Source organism: Meriones unguiculatus, chromosome 21 (assembly GCF_030254825.1).
Source record: "Meriones unguiculatus strain TT.TT164.6M chromosome 21, Bangor_MerUng_6.1, whole genome shotgun sequence".
Classification (NCBI taxonomy): domain Eukaryota; kingdom Metazoa; phylum Chordata; class Mammalia; order Rodentia; family Muridae; genus Meriones; species Meriones unguiculatus.
The window spans coordinates 3,866,396-3,881,451 of record NC_083368.1 but is presented as its reverse complement, the minus strand read 5'-3'; the positions used below and the strand labels follow the sequence as shown (position 1 = coordinate 3,881,451).

Genomic DNA, 15,056 nt, shown 5'->3' with positions numbered 1-15,056 from the left:
AAGGTGGAGCTTTTGGGGAAAAATTAGTATCTTTATAAAGCCAGGCAGGAGACTGCTTGCATTTCCTCTGAGTTTTCTACAGGGAAGGTGGCTATCTACAAACCCCACTGGGTCAGCTGGTACTACCATGGGCTTCCAGCCTCAGGAAAAATAGAGATATAAATGTTTGCTGTTTTTAAACCAACCTTTGAAATTGTTATAGAAACCCGACCCTAGGCAGATGTTAAATAGTTATTAGTTAAAATAATATGAAGGAAATTAACTCTGAATGTGGTAAAGCAATTACAACATGAGTTCAGGGTACAAGGTATAGAGATAAGAGATCTTGACAGCTGTAAATTAACATCATCATGGGGTTAATTTTATCCTTTAAGTACTATTTGACTTAATATCTACTTCTCAGCCAAGGACAGTAGCATGCCTGTGGTGCCAACTACTTAGGAACTCAAGGCATAAGAATGATTTAGTTCAGGAGTTCCAGTTCAGTCTTGGCAACACAGTGACACTCCAGCTTACTGAAAAAGAAAATACAATCCTTTCCCTGACTCTAGTATTAAGTCTCCACAGCCCGTTCTCTTCATTTCTATGTTTGCCAGAATAGTAGGGTTGGGTTTTGTTGTTTTGTTTCTTTTTAGCTTTGGATAATTCTATGCAGTATTAAATCATTTTAACTTGATGTTTGGACCTGTTTATACAGCTATAATTCTTCCCTTACCTTGGAGACTATGCCTAAGTTGGGTACAATCTTGACTTCCCATTATCAGAAGATCCCAATTTGTTCCCATTTCCACACTACCTGTTGTAACCAATTTATTTTGACTTTGTTGGGATTTATGACTGTCTTTATTCTGTAAAATTATAAAATTTTATGAATCTGCTTCCATGTTCAAACATGTAATTTAGAGTAGCTTAAATCTGTGTTCCAAAATAAACTATCTCATATTCCCTTTAAGATGAGAGTTATGGTCTTTGCATTGAGAAGTTGATGGAAGGTTCTTTAGCATTTCCTTGTGTTACAAGGAGTGTGCTAATCTGTTAAAATATACACTCATACTATGATGGACATATAACTTCCATCTGATCAACATATTCAAGGTAAAGCCAAATAGGTCAGAGAAAGACAACTGCTTGCCAGCCCTTTCTTTGGAGATCTCTTTATCACTGGAAAAGACCTTCTCAAACTTGCATAAGCCCACATTTCTTATATTTAAAGTGGTTTGTAACATTTACTTGAAGAAATTGTATTTTTATTAATACCCTGAGAGAAAGTAGTATAAATATTGTAAACCTTATAATGAAAAATCCAGATGGACTAGAAAGTGCTCCTTTTCTCATAATTGGTAATTCTTAAATTACCCACCTACAATGGGGAAAAAGTGAGCTGACATAGGCTGGACCACATTGCCGATGAGTTTCACTAACTCTACAGAGTCTTTGAAAATCTACACTGTATTCCTAGGACCCAGCTTTTTCTTCCTTTTTCATTTTAGTATGTTGCTGCTCATTTGAAATCAGTTTGATTCAGGTCTGTCTTGGGAAACAGTCCTTTTGATATGTTATTCAGTAAAATTCAGATTAAGATATGGTAAGATAAAGAAATATATACCCTGCCAGAACTGCAAAGTAATATGGAAAATGAAAAAAGTAGAAATCCTCCCAGAACCTTGCAGAATTTTAATTTGATAACAAATCAATAACCATTGAAATCATATTAGCATGAGAAATACCAATGGAGTAATATGAATTTGGCAATGAGATACGAAAGGGAGACTAATTCTATTACCCTGGTCTAGGAGCTGGAGTTTAGGTTGATGACTGGCTTATTTTCTCAGCTTAATCTTTACTTCACTGCTGTCTCAGTCCATGCAGGCTGTTTAAGAAAACAGCACAGGTTGGGTAATTTTTAAGCAGATACCCTAAACTTCCCCAAGCTGGTAATCAAAGCTGTGCTTAGCTGTCTGAGCCACCACAGAGAAGAATAGGATTTTAGAAAGCAAGGAATAATGGGAAGTGAGAGTCTCATTAGAACAAGAGTTTTTCTCCCATACCCTTCACCTTCTTGCACATCTCCAGAGTGAGGAGAGATCCCATTTCATTTACTTTTCTGTAACTGTGATAAAATAGCAATTTAAATTAAACAAAAAAAATGGGTTTACTTAGCTTATTGTTCCAGGAGGACAGAGTCCATCATGGTAGAGAAGGCATGACAATCAGCAGATAAAGCATGGAAATACGCAGGAGCTGGCTGATCACATGTTGATCCTTTCACACGAAGCAGAGAGAACAGGGAATAGGGCAAGTCTACAAACTCTCACTTGCAATGACAGACCTTCTCCAGTAAGGTTATACCTCCTAAGGGTCCATAATCGCTACCCAAGTGTTCACATACATGAACCCATGAGGGACATCTCTCCTTCAGGTGACCACAGACCCACGCCATCAGGCCCAGTGTCATACTGCAGCCATGAGGAGTGGTTATACCCTGTGGCCAGCTCTAACATTGCTACCTCCCACTCAAAAAGGCACTGTCTTACAAAGCTTATTTCTGGGCTATTCGTCAGCTGCGTTGCAGCTTCCTAACTGAAACACTCTCTCTTATAGGGAGAAGGGAGGCTAGAAATAAGAAGTAAACAAAACTTTCAACTCTCTGAAATCTAGAGCCTACAATCAGTGAACAATTACTGGCCAAGCTGGTATGGCATCATGCAGAGAGCCCCAGAGATACAAAGAGTCATCCCCCATGCATGAGCTTTTCCATGGCACAACTGTTTTGGAGTGACTCATACTCCTTTATGTAGCCCAAAGACGCACTGGCTCAGTAAGCTACAGTTGAGCAAAACAGTTTCTTTGTCTGGCCATCAGCACCCTATCTGGGGTAAGTTCATCTTTCTCTTGGAAATGATATTCAATGCAATGTGCCACCCAGCAGTGCAATTTACTTTCAGCATTATTCATAACACAGGACAACTAAGTTCTTGAAAAGAAGTTTCATTGTCCCACAGCAGGCATGGGAATTTGGGCTTTCAAATGGCCTGCTCAAAACTGACAGTTAGAGAAGCGCAATACTAGGAAGAATGGTTCTGTCAGGTGCTAGATAAACCAGAGACAAGCCTCTCTCCCTTTTATCTTTGATCAAAATACTGTCTGTCCTTTACTTCCTTCCATGCTTTTCCTTCAGACATTCAGTATATAACTATCCTTCCAGTATTAAAGACTTGTTTTCTTTATTTCTTTATATATTCTGGATATCAGTCCTCTGTCAGATATAGGGTTGGTGAAGATCCTTTCCCATTGTGTAGGCTGCCGTTTTGTTACAAGGACCAAATATAGCTGGGCACAGGAGTCTTTCCTGAGACTGATTCTCCAACCAAGAACCATTCATGGATATAACCTAGAACCCCTGCTCGGATATAGCCCATGGCAGCTCAGTATCCAAGTGGGTACCCTAGTAAGGGGAACAGGGATTGTCTCTGACATGAACTCAGTGGCTGGCTCTTTGACCTTCCGACGCCCCCCAGCCTTCCTAGGCCACAGAGGAGGATACTGCAGCCAGTCCTGATGAGACCTGATAAGCTAGGGTCAGATGGAAGGGGAGAAGGACCTCACCTATCAGTGGACTTAGAGAGGGGCAGGGAGGAGATGAGGGAGGGAGATGAGGATTGGGAGAGAATGAGGGAGGTGGCTACAGCTGGGACACAGAGTAAATAAACTGCAATTAATATAAAAAATAAAAATTTAATAAAAAAAAGTCTTGTCTTCAAAGAGGCACCCTCACATTCCTTTCTTTAAGAATATTTACATCTGAAGCAGAACCAAAGCCCTTCTCTTAGTTTAGGCCCAGGGTAATGGCTGAGCATCCATTGGTCTGTTACTGTACTGATCTTAAGGTTTCCATATTTTAAGAAAACAGAGGTAAGTGAAGCACCATCTTTGGGGTGGAATCTTTCCCACCAGCCAGCACTTACAGGACTATGGGGTTATTTACTATGTTAAATCATTTGTATTCCATCAAGAAGACTCAATCATTAGCCAGGCAGGGGACAAACATGTAATAGGAACACTTAAAGGGCTTCTTGGGTGGGCAGTACATAAAGGGTGAATGATCATTTTCCTGCCTGGGCCAGGGGGACAGGCATAAATCATGTAGGTGATCCATTAGTTTAGCTTATGATACCCCAGAGAACTGATCAATTTCAATAGAGTCTTTTGAATCAGTCTTTCTCCACTTTCTCCCATGGCCATAAAAAAATTCCTTAGACAATGGAATACAATGGCTGTTTCCTTTCCTTTGAAACCTCTCTCATCCTCAGAAATTTCTCTCGCTTTTCTTAAATTATCACTTTTCCTAAATTCTCAGTTTTCCTCAATTCTGGCGGTGCAACATTATAAAAATATCTCTTACATTCTAAAACTGAAAGTTTTTCTGGACTTCATAGCAAAATTAATAATACACATTAATGTCACTTAATATTTAAGACTGATTACTGTGTACTCAAACTAATTTGCCTTTAAGAACAACGTAACAACCAACCTTATTTGCCTTGGATTCCCCAGGTAATCAACTTTCACAACCTAAGCTAATGCACAGCTACAATCTTAAATTATTTATTCTTACATGCCCCTAACCTATTACTACACATGTGTATCATCTGCTGAAAGCAGCAAATAACAGCAGTTGAAAGCAACTTCCCAAAATCAACCATAAAGGGTTGAAAGCTTCCAATTAAGGTTATTGGTTGATAAACAATGATGTCTGTTATCCTGCTCAGTTGGGATCCATTGGAGCCAGCAGTTTAATCCCTTGTAAAAACTCTATTGAAGATGTCTTTAAAGGGTCCCATTCCTTTCCCATGTGATGCTTTCTGTGTTGTTCAATAAACACATATTAAAGCCCTTTGTTAGGGACAAAGACATATACAGAAAGAGGATGGAAGGCACAGCATGAAGCAAAGAATTCAAATCTGGGCTTACTCTTAGTTAAATGACTCCAAGTAGAAGTGTTTTGATTTCTTCCCTTAATGTGACAATGATGCATTACTGGTGATTCAATTAATCATTAACACATATAATTCAGGCACGCAATTTCTTCTTTTGGAATAATTTTTCAGAAATTTTAAATTTTATTTATTTATTGTATTTACATCATTCCCCTTCTTTTCCCTTCAACTCCTTCCATGATTCCCCACATTCTCTCCCTAAACTCATATATATGTATATATTCATATATATAATTCAATATGTAAATACATCAATACATAATACTCATAAATATAATATAAATTTAATGTTACTTAATAATTAAATATAATATTAGCATTATATTTACTTATAAATATAGGAAATATATAAATACAACCTGCTGAGTCCACTTAGTACTGCTCTTCTGTATATATTTTTAGATACAGCCACCTGTCTTTAGATAACAAACTGGAGAGCTCATCATTGCCAAAGCCTGCTTCTTCTTCTCAGTAGCCATTAACTGCCTATAGAGCTTCACCTACAGTGGAGCCTTGTGAGGTTTTCTCCCGCCATGCCAATATGTCGACTAGTGTTGCCCTTATACATGCCTTGTTTAGGCAACCATATTATTGAGATTTCTTGAATATAGCTAGTCTGTCATACATAAAAGACAGTCTCCCTAGAGACATCCTGGTACTCCGGCACTTACTATCTTGCTTCTCCTTCTTTCTCCTTATTTTTTGAACTTTAAGAGTAGGGGTTGTGTTATAGATGTATCAACTGATTTCTGCATGTTGTCATGGTCCCCATCTGTTGCAAAGAGAAGCATCTTTGATGATGGGTAAGAGCTATACTACCTTTAGGTATAAAAATAAGTTTTTAGAAAAGCAGACAGAATTTATACTAGTTTAGGACAGGGCAGCAGTGGGTTCGCCTCTATGTTCAATGGTCCCACTAGCCACAGGTAGTTGGGTAGCTCTACTGTAAGAGGCATGAGCTCCTTCCTATCGAGTAGACATTAAGTCCAATCAAATAGCTGTTGGTTACCAACAGTATATGAATGCCACTGTTGCTGCTGTAGGGATATGATGCCATGCTGGCCATTGATGTGGTTCTGAGCTTCATAGTCTGACAGGACTATTAATTACTTTCCTCCCTTCACAGGTTGCATCACCATCTAGTACTATGAAAAGTAGTCTTCAGGCAAGTAAGATCCAGCTTGCAACCTTCAGGTCTCCTGTCTGAATTGTGAGGTATCTCCAGCAAAGACTTCCCTTAAATGCTGAGAGGCAATCAAAGGCATAATAACCTACATTTTTTTTCAGAGTCTCTTGGACTTCCTTGGTCAACAAGTAGAAAGGGGGTTTCTCATGTCCACTGGAAGCTTTATTTATAGTCTACGGCTCTTGGTGGTGAGCATTATCACCCCAAGTAGCATAATCTCATTTAACAATAAATGTGTGTATGCAAATATATGGATAAATATGTAATTTTATCTATACATAAAATAATAAGATTCCTGGATTTAAAAAAAGTGCTCTTTCTCTCTCTCTCATTAGTGCCCACCCTCAAACCCCCAGCTAAACCCTTTCACAATTCTCCTAGTTTCTCACTTGATGGTACCTATGTTCTGCTATTTTTACTTTTCTAAAGCTCCCACAAATAGTTCCTTTTTACTTTCCTAGTTTCTACAGCTACTCCAGTTTATATGCTCAGATCTGAAAATTCTGAACTAAGAACCACAAATAATAGAGAATATTTGTCTTTCTGGGGCTAGGTTACCACACTCAGTATATAGTTCTAGCCATTTACCTGCAAATTTCGTATTTATTTGCAGCTGAATAGTATTTCATTGTGTGTATGCAACATTTTCATTAGCCATTCTTCAGCTGAAGGACATTTACGTTGTTTCCATTTCCTAGTATAGTGGATAGAGCAGCAATGAACATGGCTGGAACATGCCATGTTCATTGCTACAATAAGATATTAAGTCCTGTGTGCATATGCTGAGCAATGGTTCAGCTGGATCACATAGTAAATGTAGTTTTGAGAATTTTCTACACAACTTTCTAGAATGACTGTGCCAGTCTGCTATCCCACTAAGAGCGAATAAAGGTTCCCTTTCCCCATATCCTTACCAGCATTTACTGTCAGTTATTTCTTGATCACCCTGGCCACTCTTACTACGATGAGATGAAATTTCAAATTTGTTTTAATTTGTAGTTAACTTCTTTCTCTCTCTCTCTCTTTCTTTTTTCCTTAGGCAGGGTTTTTCTCTAGAGCTTTGGCTGTCCTGGTTCATTCTGTAGATGGAGCTGGCCTCAAACTCATAGAGATCCACCTACTCTACCTCCCCCAGTGCTGGAATTATAGGTGTGTACCACCGTGTCCTGCTAATTTGTAATTTCTTACTTGCTGAGAATTTTAAAGACTTTTTGAAAACATTTTTGGACATTTTTATTTCTTCTTTAGAGAACTCTTTGCTCAGATCCATAGCCTACAGGGAGCAAGTGAAGTAGTGATCTAATGAAATTCTGCCTAATGAATTCTGTTTGACATAAGCTTATTGTGCCAAGGACCCCAGAACTGGAACTGTGGGTAATTGGTAAACCTGTCCTCCAGGTCAAGGACATCCTCTGTCCAAGTATGAGCTTTCACAAACTATTGACCAATGTGTCACCAAGGCTAGCAACAGCATCTTCCTCTTCCAGGATGACCACAGCCTGAGAGTGCTCATTTACATAGACTTCCTACTGGAACTAGCAGGCTCCTTCCCCTGTACTGTACATAATAAATGCACTAAGATTAGGAGTTGCAGAATTTCATCAGAGTTCATGTAGCTTACCTGACCCCAACTTTTCTGTACATGTGTCTGTCCTTTCTTTACTCCCTTACCAGCCTACTCAGGCTACCAGCCTCAAGCCTTGTAGCCCATTTTTCAAATATGTCATTTGTTTCCTTGATTCTTCATTTTTGGGGGGTTCTGTATTATATATTCTGAATGTACATTCACTGTCAGATATATAACTAGCAAAGTTTCTCTCCCAACCGTCTTTGTTCAATTGATGTTTCCACTGCTTTACCATTTGCTATACTAAAGTTTTGTTTTGTTTTGTTTTGTTTTGTTTTTTGCTTTATGAGGTTCTCTTTGTCATCTATTAGCCTTAAATCCTTAACAAATGGAGACCTATTCAGAAAAAAATCCTTTCCTACATATGAATCTTGTACTGTATTCCCTGTGTTTTCTTCTAGCATTTTTAGAGTTTCAGGATTAACACCGAGGTATTTGATCCATTTGGAGTTAATTTCTGTGAAGGCTGACAGATAATGGTCTAATTTTTCTACATGTGACTATTCAGTTTTCCCATAATCATTAGTTGGAGATGTCATTTGTTGGAGATGTCATCCTGAGCTTTCCCTATCCAATAATCCAATTCTATGCCTATTACAGAAACTACCCTCAGAGAAAAAACTGACCACGGTCAAATTAGCAGAAATACTAAGCACAATACTTACATATAGTATGTGGGATAGAGTCCTTCAAAATACCAGCAGTGTTTTTTGGCCTCTGTGCACTAGAAATAAAAGTAAAGAGAAAAAAGTAATAATTAAAAAGAAAACCTTAATCAGTGAGTAACTTGTATACTACTGAAAAGGTCTCAAGAAGTTAACAAGAAAAGCATGGCAACTGAGGAAAGCCCAAAAAGCTAGCAGATGAAGCAAACAATAAATGACAGGGTGATTGCTATCTCCTCTTTTTCTCAGAGCTGTTTTATATTTTAAAAAATTTTTAAAGCAGGAAAACAAAAGCAACTATTTTCCTAGTTCGCTATGCCTCTATATAGACTATGTATAGACATTTCCTTAAAAGGGTAAATGAAAGAAAGTTCTTTGCAGAAGTGGGGCTTAGTGCTAGGGATCAAACCTAGGGCTCTATGTATGCTAGGCAAACACTCTGAACATTGAGCTCCGCCCCAAACTCACTTCAAAATGTATGCTATTCCAGAACAGGAATGAATAGAACATAACAGCAAGAACTCTACTTCCATAATACTTCCCTGTACCATCACTATTTCTAGATCTTTACGTTTCACAGTATCATAAAAGCCATATTGAAACTATCCACTCCACAGTGGTGGACCCTTGTCTGTTGGAAAGTACAAGTGAGGTTTCCTCAGCAGCACATAAGAGCTCCAGACCACATGTTCTCTTAGATGCAAGGAAGGAGAGGGCTGCCACCACTACCTGCCTCTAATTCCCTCCTGCTACCCAATTCCATGCCCTTGGGGCTGGACCACCAAATGGCACTGACACAGGGTTCTTCTTTGATGCCCTCCTCAGCAGCTCCTCCCAAGCCATGTGTATCCCTTTGTGACTCCCCAACAACGTTACAGGGACTCCATAAACACCACGTTTAGCTGAAAAACAGGGAAGTTGTCCATGCCTTCCTTCTGCTCCTCCATTCTAGGCTTTCAGGGTACACCTAATCTGATCATTCCTGCAGACTCATTTCCATTCCCTTGGGATGAACCAGCATCCATGGCCACACCCAGGATGGCTCCAGTTTTCTCTTTGCTGCCCTCCAAAGAGAAAGAACTTGTATCCTACTTAAGAGACCTCCAGAGCCAGTGTCTTTTCTCCTGTCTTTGAGTGCTAGACAGTGCTAAATCTCTAATCATGATTTGCTAGTATTGTGTGAATTACTTAATTTTCCATAACACTGTGAAAGATTCTAAGTATCATACTTTTTCTTCATTTTAAGAAATATGGCTTGTAAGAAGCCTCATTCTCTAACCTTTAAAAATATTAAGGAGGTGCTGCTGAAAAAGGGAGTATCCTTAAAACCAAGACTGAGTAGTAAGCTCTTAGAGAACTGATGGAGAGTTTAACAGGAGACTTTAAAATGCTGTTTCCCATCACTAATTGCACTTCAGAGACCTTGAGGACTTCTTACAAGCAATATTTCTTAAAGTCAACACTCTCTTAAGGATGTTGTGAAAATACATACTGTAAGATGAAAATCAGTCCTAACTATATATTCCTGGAAAAATTCTGTGAGTGCTCATAACTTTATGAATACAGTTTCTCTGCCTGCTTTTGAGTTTTAACTAAAGAGATTCATGACAACAGATTTGCAAGATGTTGCAACCTGAACTCAATTAAATAAAAATCCTTATCTCTTGTACATAAAAATATTTAATAACCAAAATTAAAAGTCAAACAAAAGAAAACGTCTATACAATACAGAAAAAGTAATATCATTAAACAATTGAAAGGTTGGCAGAAGAAAAGACTCAAGGAAATGAGCAACTGCTATGATAGAACGAGTTCAGAGAAAACCCAGGAAAGGCTCCAGATCTGGAAATGAGAGCAACCACTGCCCTCTTACTGACTACAGATAGAGTCGGGAGGAGAAGAGAAAGGGACTACAAACCAAAAAGCATCTTTTTCTGGCCGAAGAATGGCCCTCTGTAGAAAGAATGGTGAATAGGTGAGAGCCAATCCATAAAAGCCCCATATGGTCAGTCATCATCAGGGGTCTGCAGAGGCACTAACAAGAATCTAGGAAAACAAATTACTTTAGTCTTACAATGCTTATTACTGTGACTTGGGGAAAATATCACCATTTAGGAACTTTTCAAAATGACTTGGCCTTGATTACAATAATAAAATAATAATTCATTAAGAAAAAGTAAGCATTTTAATTAAAGTGAATTGTTGGTATAATGTTTTCTTTTAATGTATACACCTTACCCTTGTTCATTTAAATACTGATTTCTCTCCCACCCCACCCCCAACTCTCTGGTTTCAATCCGAATATTGCATTGTGATACTCATTCTAAGCATCCTGTCTCAACTCTTGTGTAAACAGGAACAAAATAAAGCAACTGGACACAATGTTGAGCAGGGAGGAGCCAGAGGACAGGAAAGGGGGGAGGAGCCAGAAGGAGGGAGAGAATGGGAGGAGAAGGAGCAGAAGAGAGTGAGGAGAGCAGAGCTGGAGGAGAGAGCTTGGAGGGCGTGGAGCATGAACCAAACCTAAGATTTCACAAAGAGCAAGTATAATGTGGGAAATCTAAATGTTAGGAAACTGAGGGCTTGGAGGTTTAGGAGGCAGTAAATATGGCCCAGCATTGTGTTCTAGGTTAACTAAAAACCCAGTCTCTATGTGGTGATTTGGTTATACAGCTGCTGAGGATTAACAGCAGCATTACCAGAAGATAAACCAATAGTAAATATTAAAAACTCCTACAACAAATGGCGCCCAACTAATCTAAGAATGCACACCTTTTAAATCGTACTTTATCATAATTTGGTGGGGGGGAATAAGCTACCAGTGATGCAAACCAAACTTAAAACCTAAAAACTCCCAGGTCAATTACTGTCTCTTTAAGAGAGACTATTAAACCCGCCCAGGAGCAAAAGACAGCCTCTTGTGGCCAAACCTGAGACTTCCATAACAAAACTGGCTGCTGCTGCAGTTTAACTAAGGGGTAAACAAGCCTGACTCTTTTATACTGTGGTTCCTCAACTGGCTCAGCTCCACAGCCATGGCAGGAAAGAAAGGAACTGGAGGCAGACAAACCTGTAGACAGAGTTTGGCCTAAACTGCATGTAAAATACAAATTGCCATGGCAGAGGGTGTTTTAATCTCTTTTAGCTTCATTTTGGCTGTCATATTCATGGATCTGGTTGCAATATTTTAATGGTGTTGGTTCTTCTCCATGCCTTCTCCAAGAAAGTTCAAGGAGAAAATGGGGAAAAAGCCAAGGATTGGGGTACTAAGTTACAGACAATAGTACTCATCCAAATAATTAGGTTAATAAAGGCTAAAATTCAAAGCTCTCTGCTACAAGGTATTTGTCAGCTCTTTCTGGTTTGTCAGCTCTTTCAATTTATTGAAACATCAACTAAAATAATCAACTGGGCTTTGTTTGTTACAGTGTAAATTGGCACAACTGATTCCAAAATTTCTTGTCTCTTTGTTTGATTTTCATTTAAAGGCTTTGAGTTACAAATATACTGATTTGAAACTACATATATCTGAACAAGTTGGTAAAGGCACATGCCTTTCTTCCCAACACAAGGTAAAAAGAAAGAGGCAGATCTCTGAGTTCTGGATCAAACTTATTTACATAACAGCCAGGATGGCAACTCCAGCTCTAAGTTTAGCTACTTACAGAGATAGTCTAAGATTCAAAATGAAAAAATTTTCCTTAAGGTTACCATGTAAATTCTTTTTTCTTAATAATAGCTGTTATGTCCTTACTGCTCTAAAGGTTGGATTCACATCATTTTTAAGTTTATGTAAAGAGAGATAAGGTCACACTGCTCTGGAAACTACCTTATCCTTTTAAACGTGAGACAATTTCACAGGGGAATAATGTTGGTTGTGCCTATTTAAAAAAGACACAAGAGGCTTAAAGATGACAAAATACATGCCAACCTAGTTTAGTCCTAAAAACTCAAAAATTATATTCATATGTTTAAAAAACAAAACTGTCCATCCCATATCAAAAAGAGGGCAAGCCAAGGAATAGCCAAAACCAATGTAAAAGTCCAGGTACAAGATGCCTAGGATATAATTAACGCTAAGGGTAAGAGAGTGTATATGCTAATGCTAAGAGAGTTTATATAAAGTTTGGCTATAAAGGCATAACTATCCAGTCTGTATAAATAAGGGGCAAGGCAAAAAATAGCCACTATCAATGTAAAGCCCAGGTACAAGATGCCTAGGGTATGTTTAACTGCTAGAGGTAAGAGGGAGTTTAAATAAAGTTTGGCTATAAAGGCATAACTGCCTATCCTGTATAAATAAGGGACAAGCCAAAAAAAAAAAAAAATAGCCACGAACAATGTAAAGCCCAGGTACAAGATGCCTAGGGTATGCTTATCAATGTAAAGCCCAGGTACAAGATCCTTAGGGTATGCTTGTCAATGTAAAGCCCAGGTACAAGATGCTTAGGATATGCTTATCAATGTAAAGCCCAGGTACAAGATGCCTAGGGTATGCTTATATGCTAAAGGTAAGAGGGAGTTTAAATAAAGTTTGGCTATAAAGCCATAACTGCCCATTCTATATAAACAAGGGGATAGGACAAATAGCTACAACATATATAAAAATCTAGGGCTAAACCTCAAAACAGGTACAAGATACCTACGGTATGCTTATATTCTAAATTAAAAAGGAGTTTATGTAAAGTTTACTTAAACCATGCATTTTCTATTGCTTAAGGCAACCAGCTTGTCTCTCTAATGGGAGACTTCTCTAGGGAAATAGGTAGCAACTTGGCCTAATACAACAGGCACGCAAGAGCCCGGAAAGATATTTTAATCTATCTAACCTTGTTTTGATGATAATGATTGTATGTTCAATAATAATGGTAACTTATATTGCTAATCCCTTTACATGGGAACAACTCTAAAACTGACAGACATAAAAAATGTCTCCAGCCAGAACTCCATCAATACTTGGCCAATAATCCTTGGCTATAATAATCTTCAACATGTATTATGCTAACCTTTTAATTTGCATAGATAAAATTGGCTTACTGTTTAGTTTCATCCTGCACATCTCAAACATTTATAATTTTAGAAGTCTATAATGCTTGTGAGAAATTATATGTTTGCAGAACAAAAGAACTGGACACCAGAGTTGCTGGATCAAACCTAACAGAATTATTCTTCAGCATGCTGAAACATTGACACATCTATTCCAGCATCTTGCATATTCCAGCATTCTGCTTGTACCTGCCTCAGACTCTTCAACTGCCGTTTCTCATCAAAGCCTGCTCCTAAAACAACTTTGAAGAAAGCTAATTTTAACCGATCCAGCATTTTAGACTGTTTCAGAAAGGACTTTTACTAAGCCTGAAATTTCTCAACATTCAAATGTTATTGGACCACAAATGTTATTGCTTGCTTAATTAACCATTTTTATTTGGGGCCCCTACAGGATTTCTTACATGTCCACAATGTCAGCTAGAAGAAACTCATGAGAACGGCGTCCATTTTCCTTTAAAGGGGGTTGGGTATATTTTTGGTTGTTTGCTATGGCTACAAAATTTTATTGTCATTAGGAGATGTTTATTATTAATGGTCTTATTCAAAGTAAAACAAGGAATATACAGGGATATTTTATAGAAATAGAAAAAGGGTAGATTATTGAATCTCCTCAACTTAAGGTTTTATTTGTTATTCCCAAATAAGGTTAATTTTAACTCTGGTATAGGATTTTGCATATTGATGCAAAAATAAGTATTTTTAATACATTGGTATAAGCTTTACTATATAGATAGAAAGTCAAGATTACTTCCAATACTTTTAAACTACTATTCAAAGGTGGTTAGGATATTAGGTATGCAAGTTAATTGTTAGTTATTCAACTCATAGTCATGTCAGACACTAGTCTAATTTATCACAGGAGTATACATCATAGGTTTAACAGATAGATATGATTTTGTATACAAAGCGATTACATAAAGATAGGTAGTCTTCAAAAACTTCAGAGACCTACAGAATATGGCATTTAAAATGTTATTATTTTAAAGATTCTTTGACAATGAGACAAGTCATTTCCTGGCAGCACCCCGCCTACCTGAAAGAAGATAATGAGCATCGAAGAACCTCCATATGGAGATGGCTTCAAATGTGGCAAACAAGCCACTCGGGTAAAGAAAATACCCTCGCTTCACAAGAGACAAATTCTGCCTAAAATGGGCAAGCTTAAATGCAGGACAAGTAGACTGCTGACCTCTGCCGAGACAGGGTAAGCAAGTCCTAAAAAGTTCTTGCTTTATGTATATGTCTGTCAAAATATTCTGAGCCAGAAGGCTGAAGATGATGTTCCAACGTTATAGAGAGTTATAGGTTACTGTTCAGCAACAAACTGTCTCTGTCAATTTTTATTTTTTGGAAGCTGCTAACATGCACTTCCTATTTACTCTCATAACTAATCTTATTTTTTCTCAAGTCTCTAATGGGGTTGAAGACCAAATAGTTACAGTACCACATTTAAGCTTAAGTTGTTTAGAAGTTGAGAAATCTTTTCATTTAGGTAATACCAATAAGGATAAAAGATAAATTTAGGTATAGAA

At 37.9% G+C, this 15,056-nt stretch overlaps 1 protein-coding gene across 2 annotated transcripts in view; it reads right to left on the bottom strand.

The window, feature by feature from the left end:
* Vopp1 (VOPP1 WW domain binding protein) overlaps positions 1-15,056 on the bottom strand; it is a 77,399-nt gene that overhangs the window by 31,839 nt on the left and 30,504 nt on the right. For both annotated transcript variants that reach the window (XM_060373958.1, XM_060373957.1), the window contains one exon: positions 8,476-8,534. In XM_060373958.1, the coding sequence (XP_060229941.1) occupies positions 8,476-8,534 (59 nt within the window). The remainder of the gene's footprint in view (positions 1-8,475; positions 8,535-15,056) is intronic.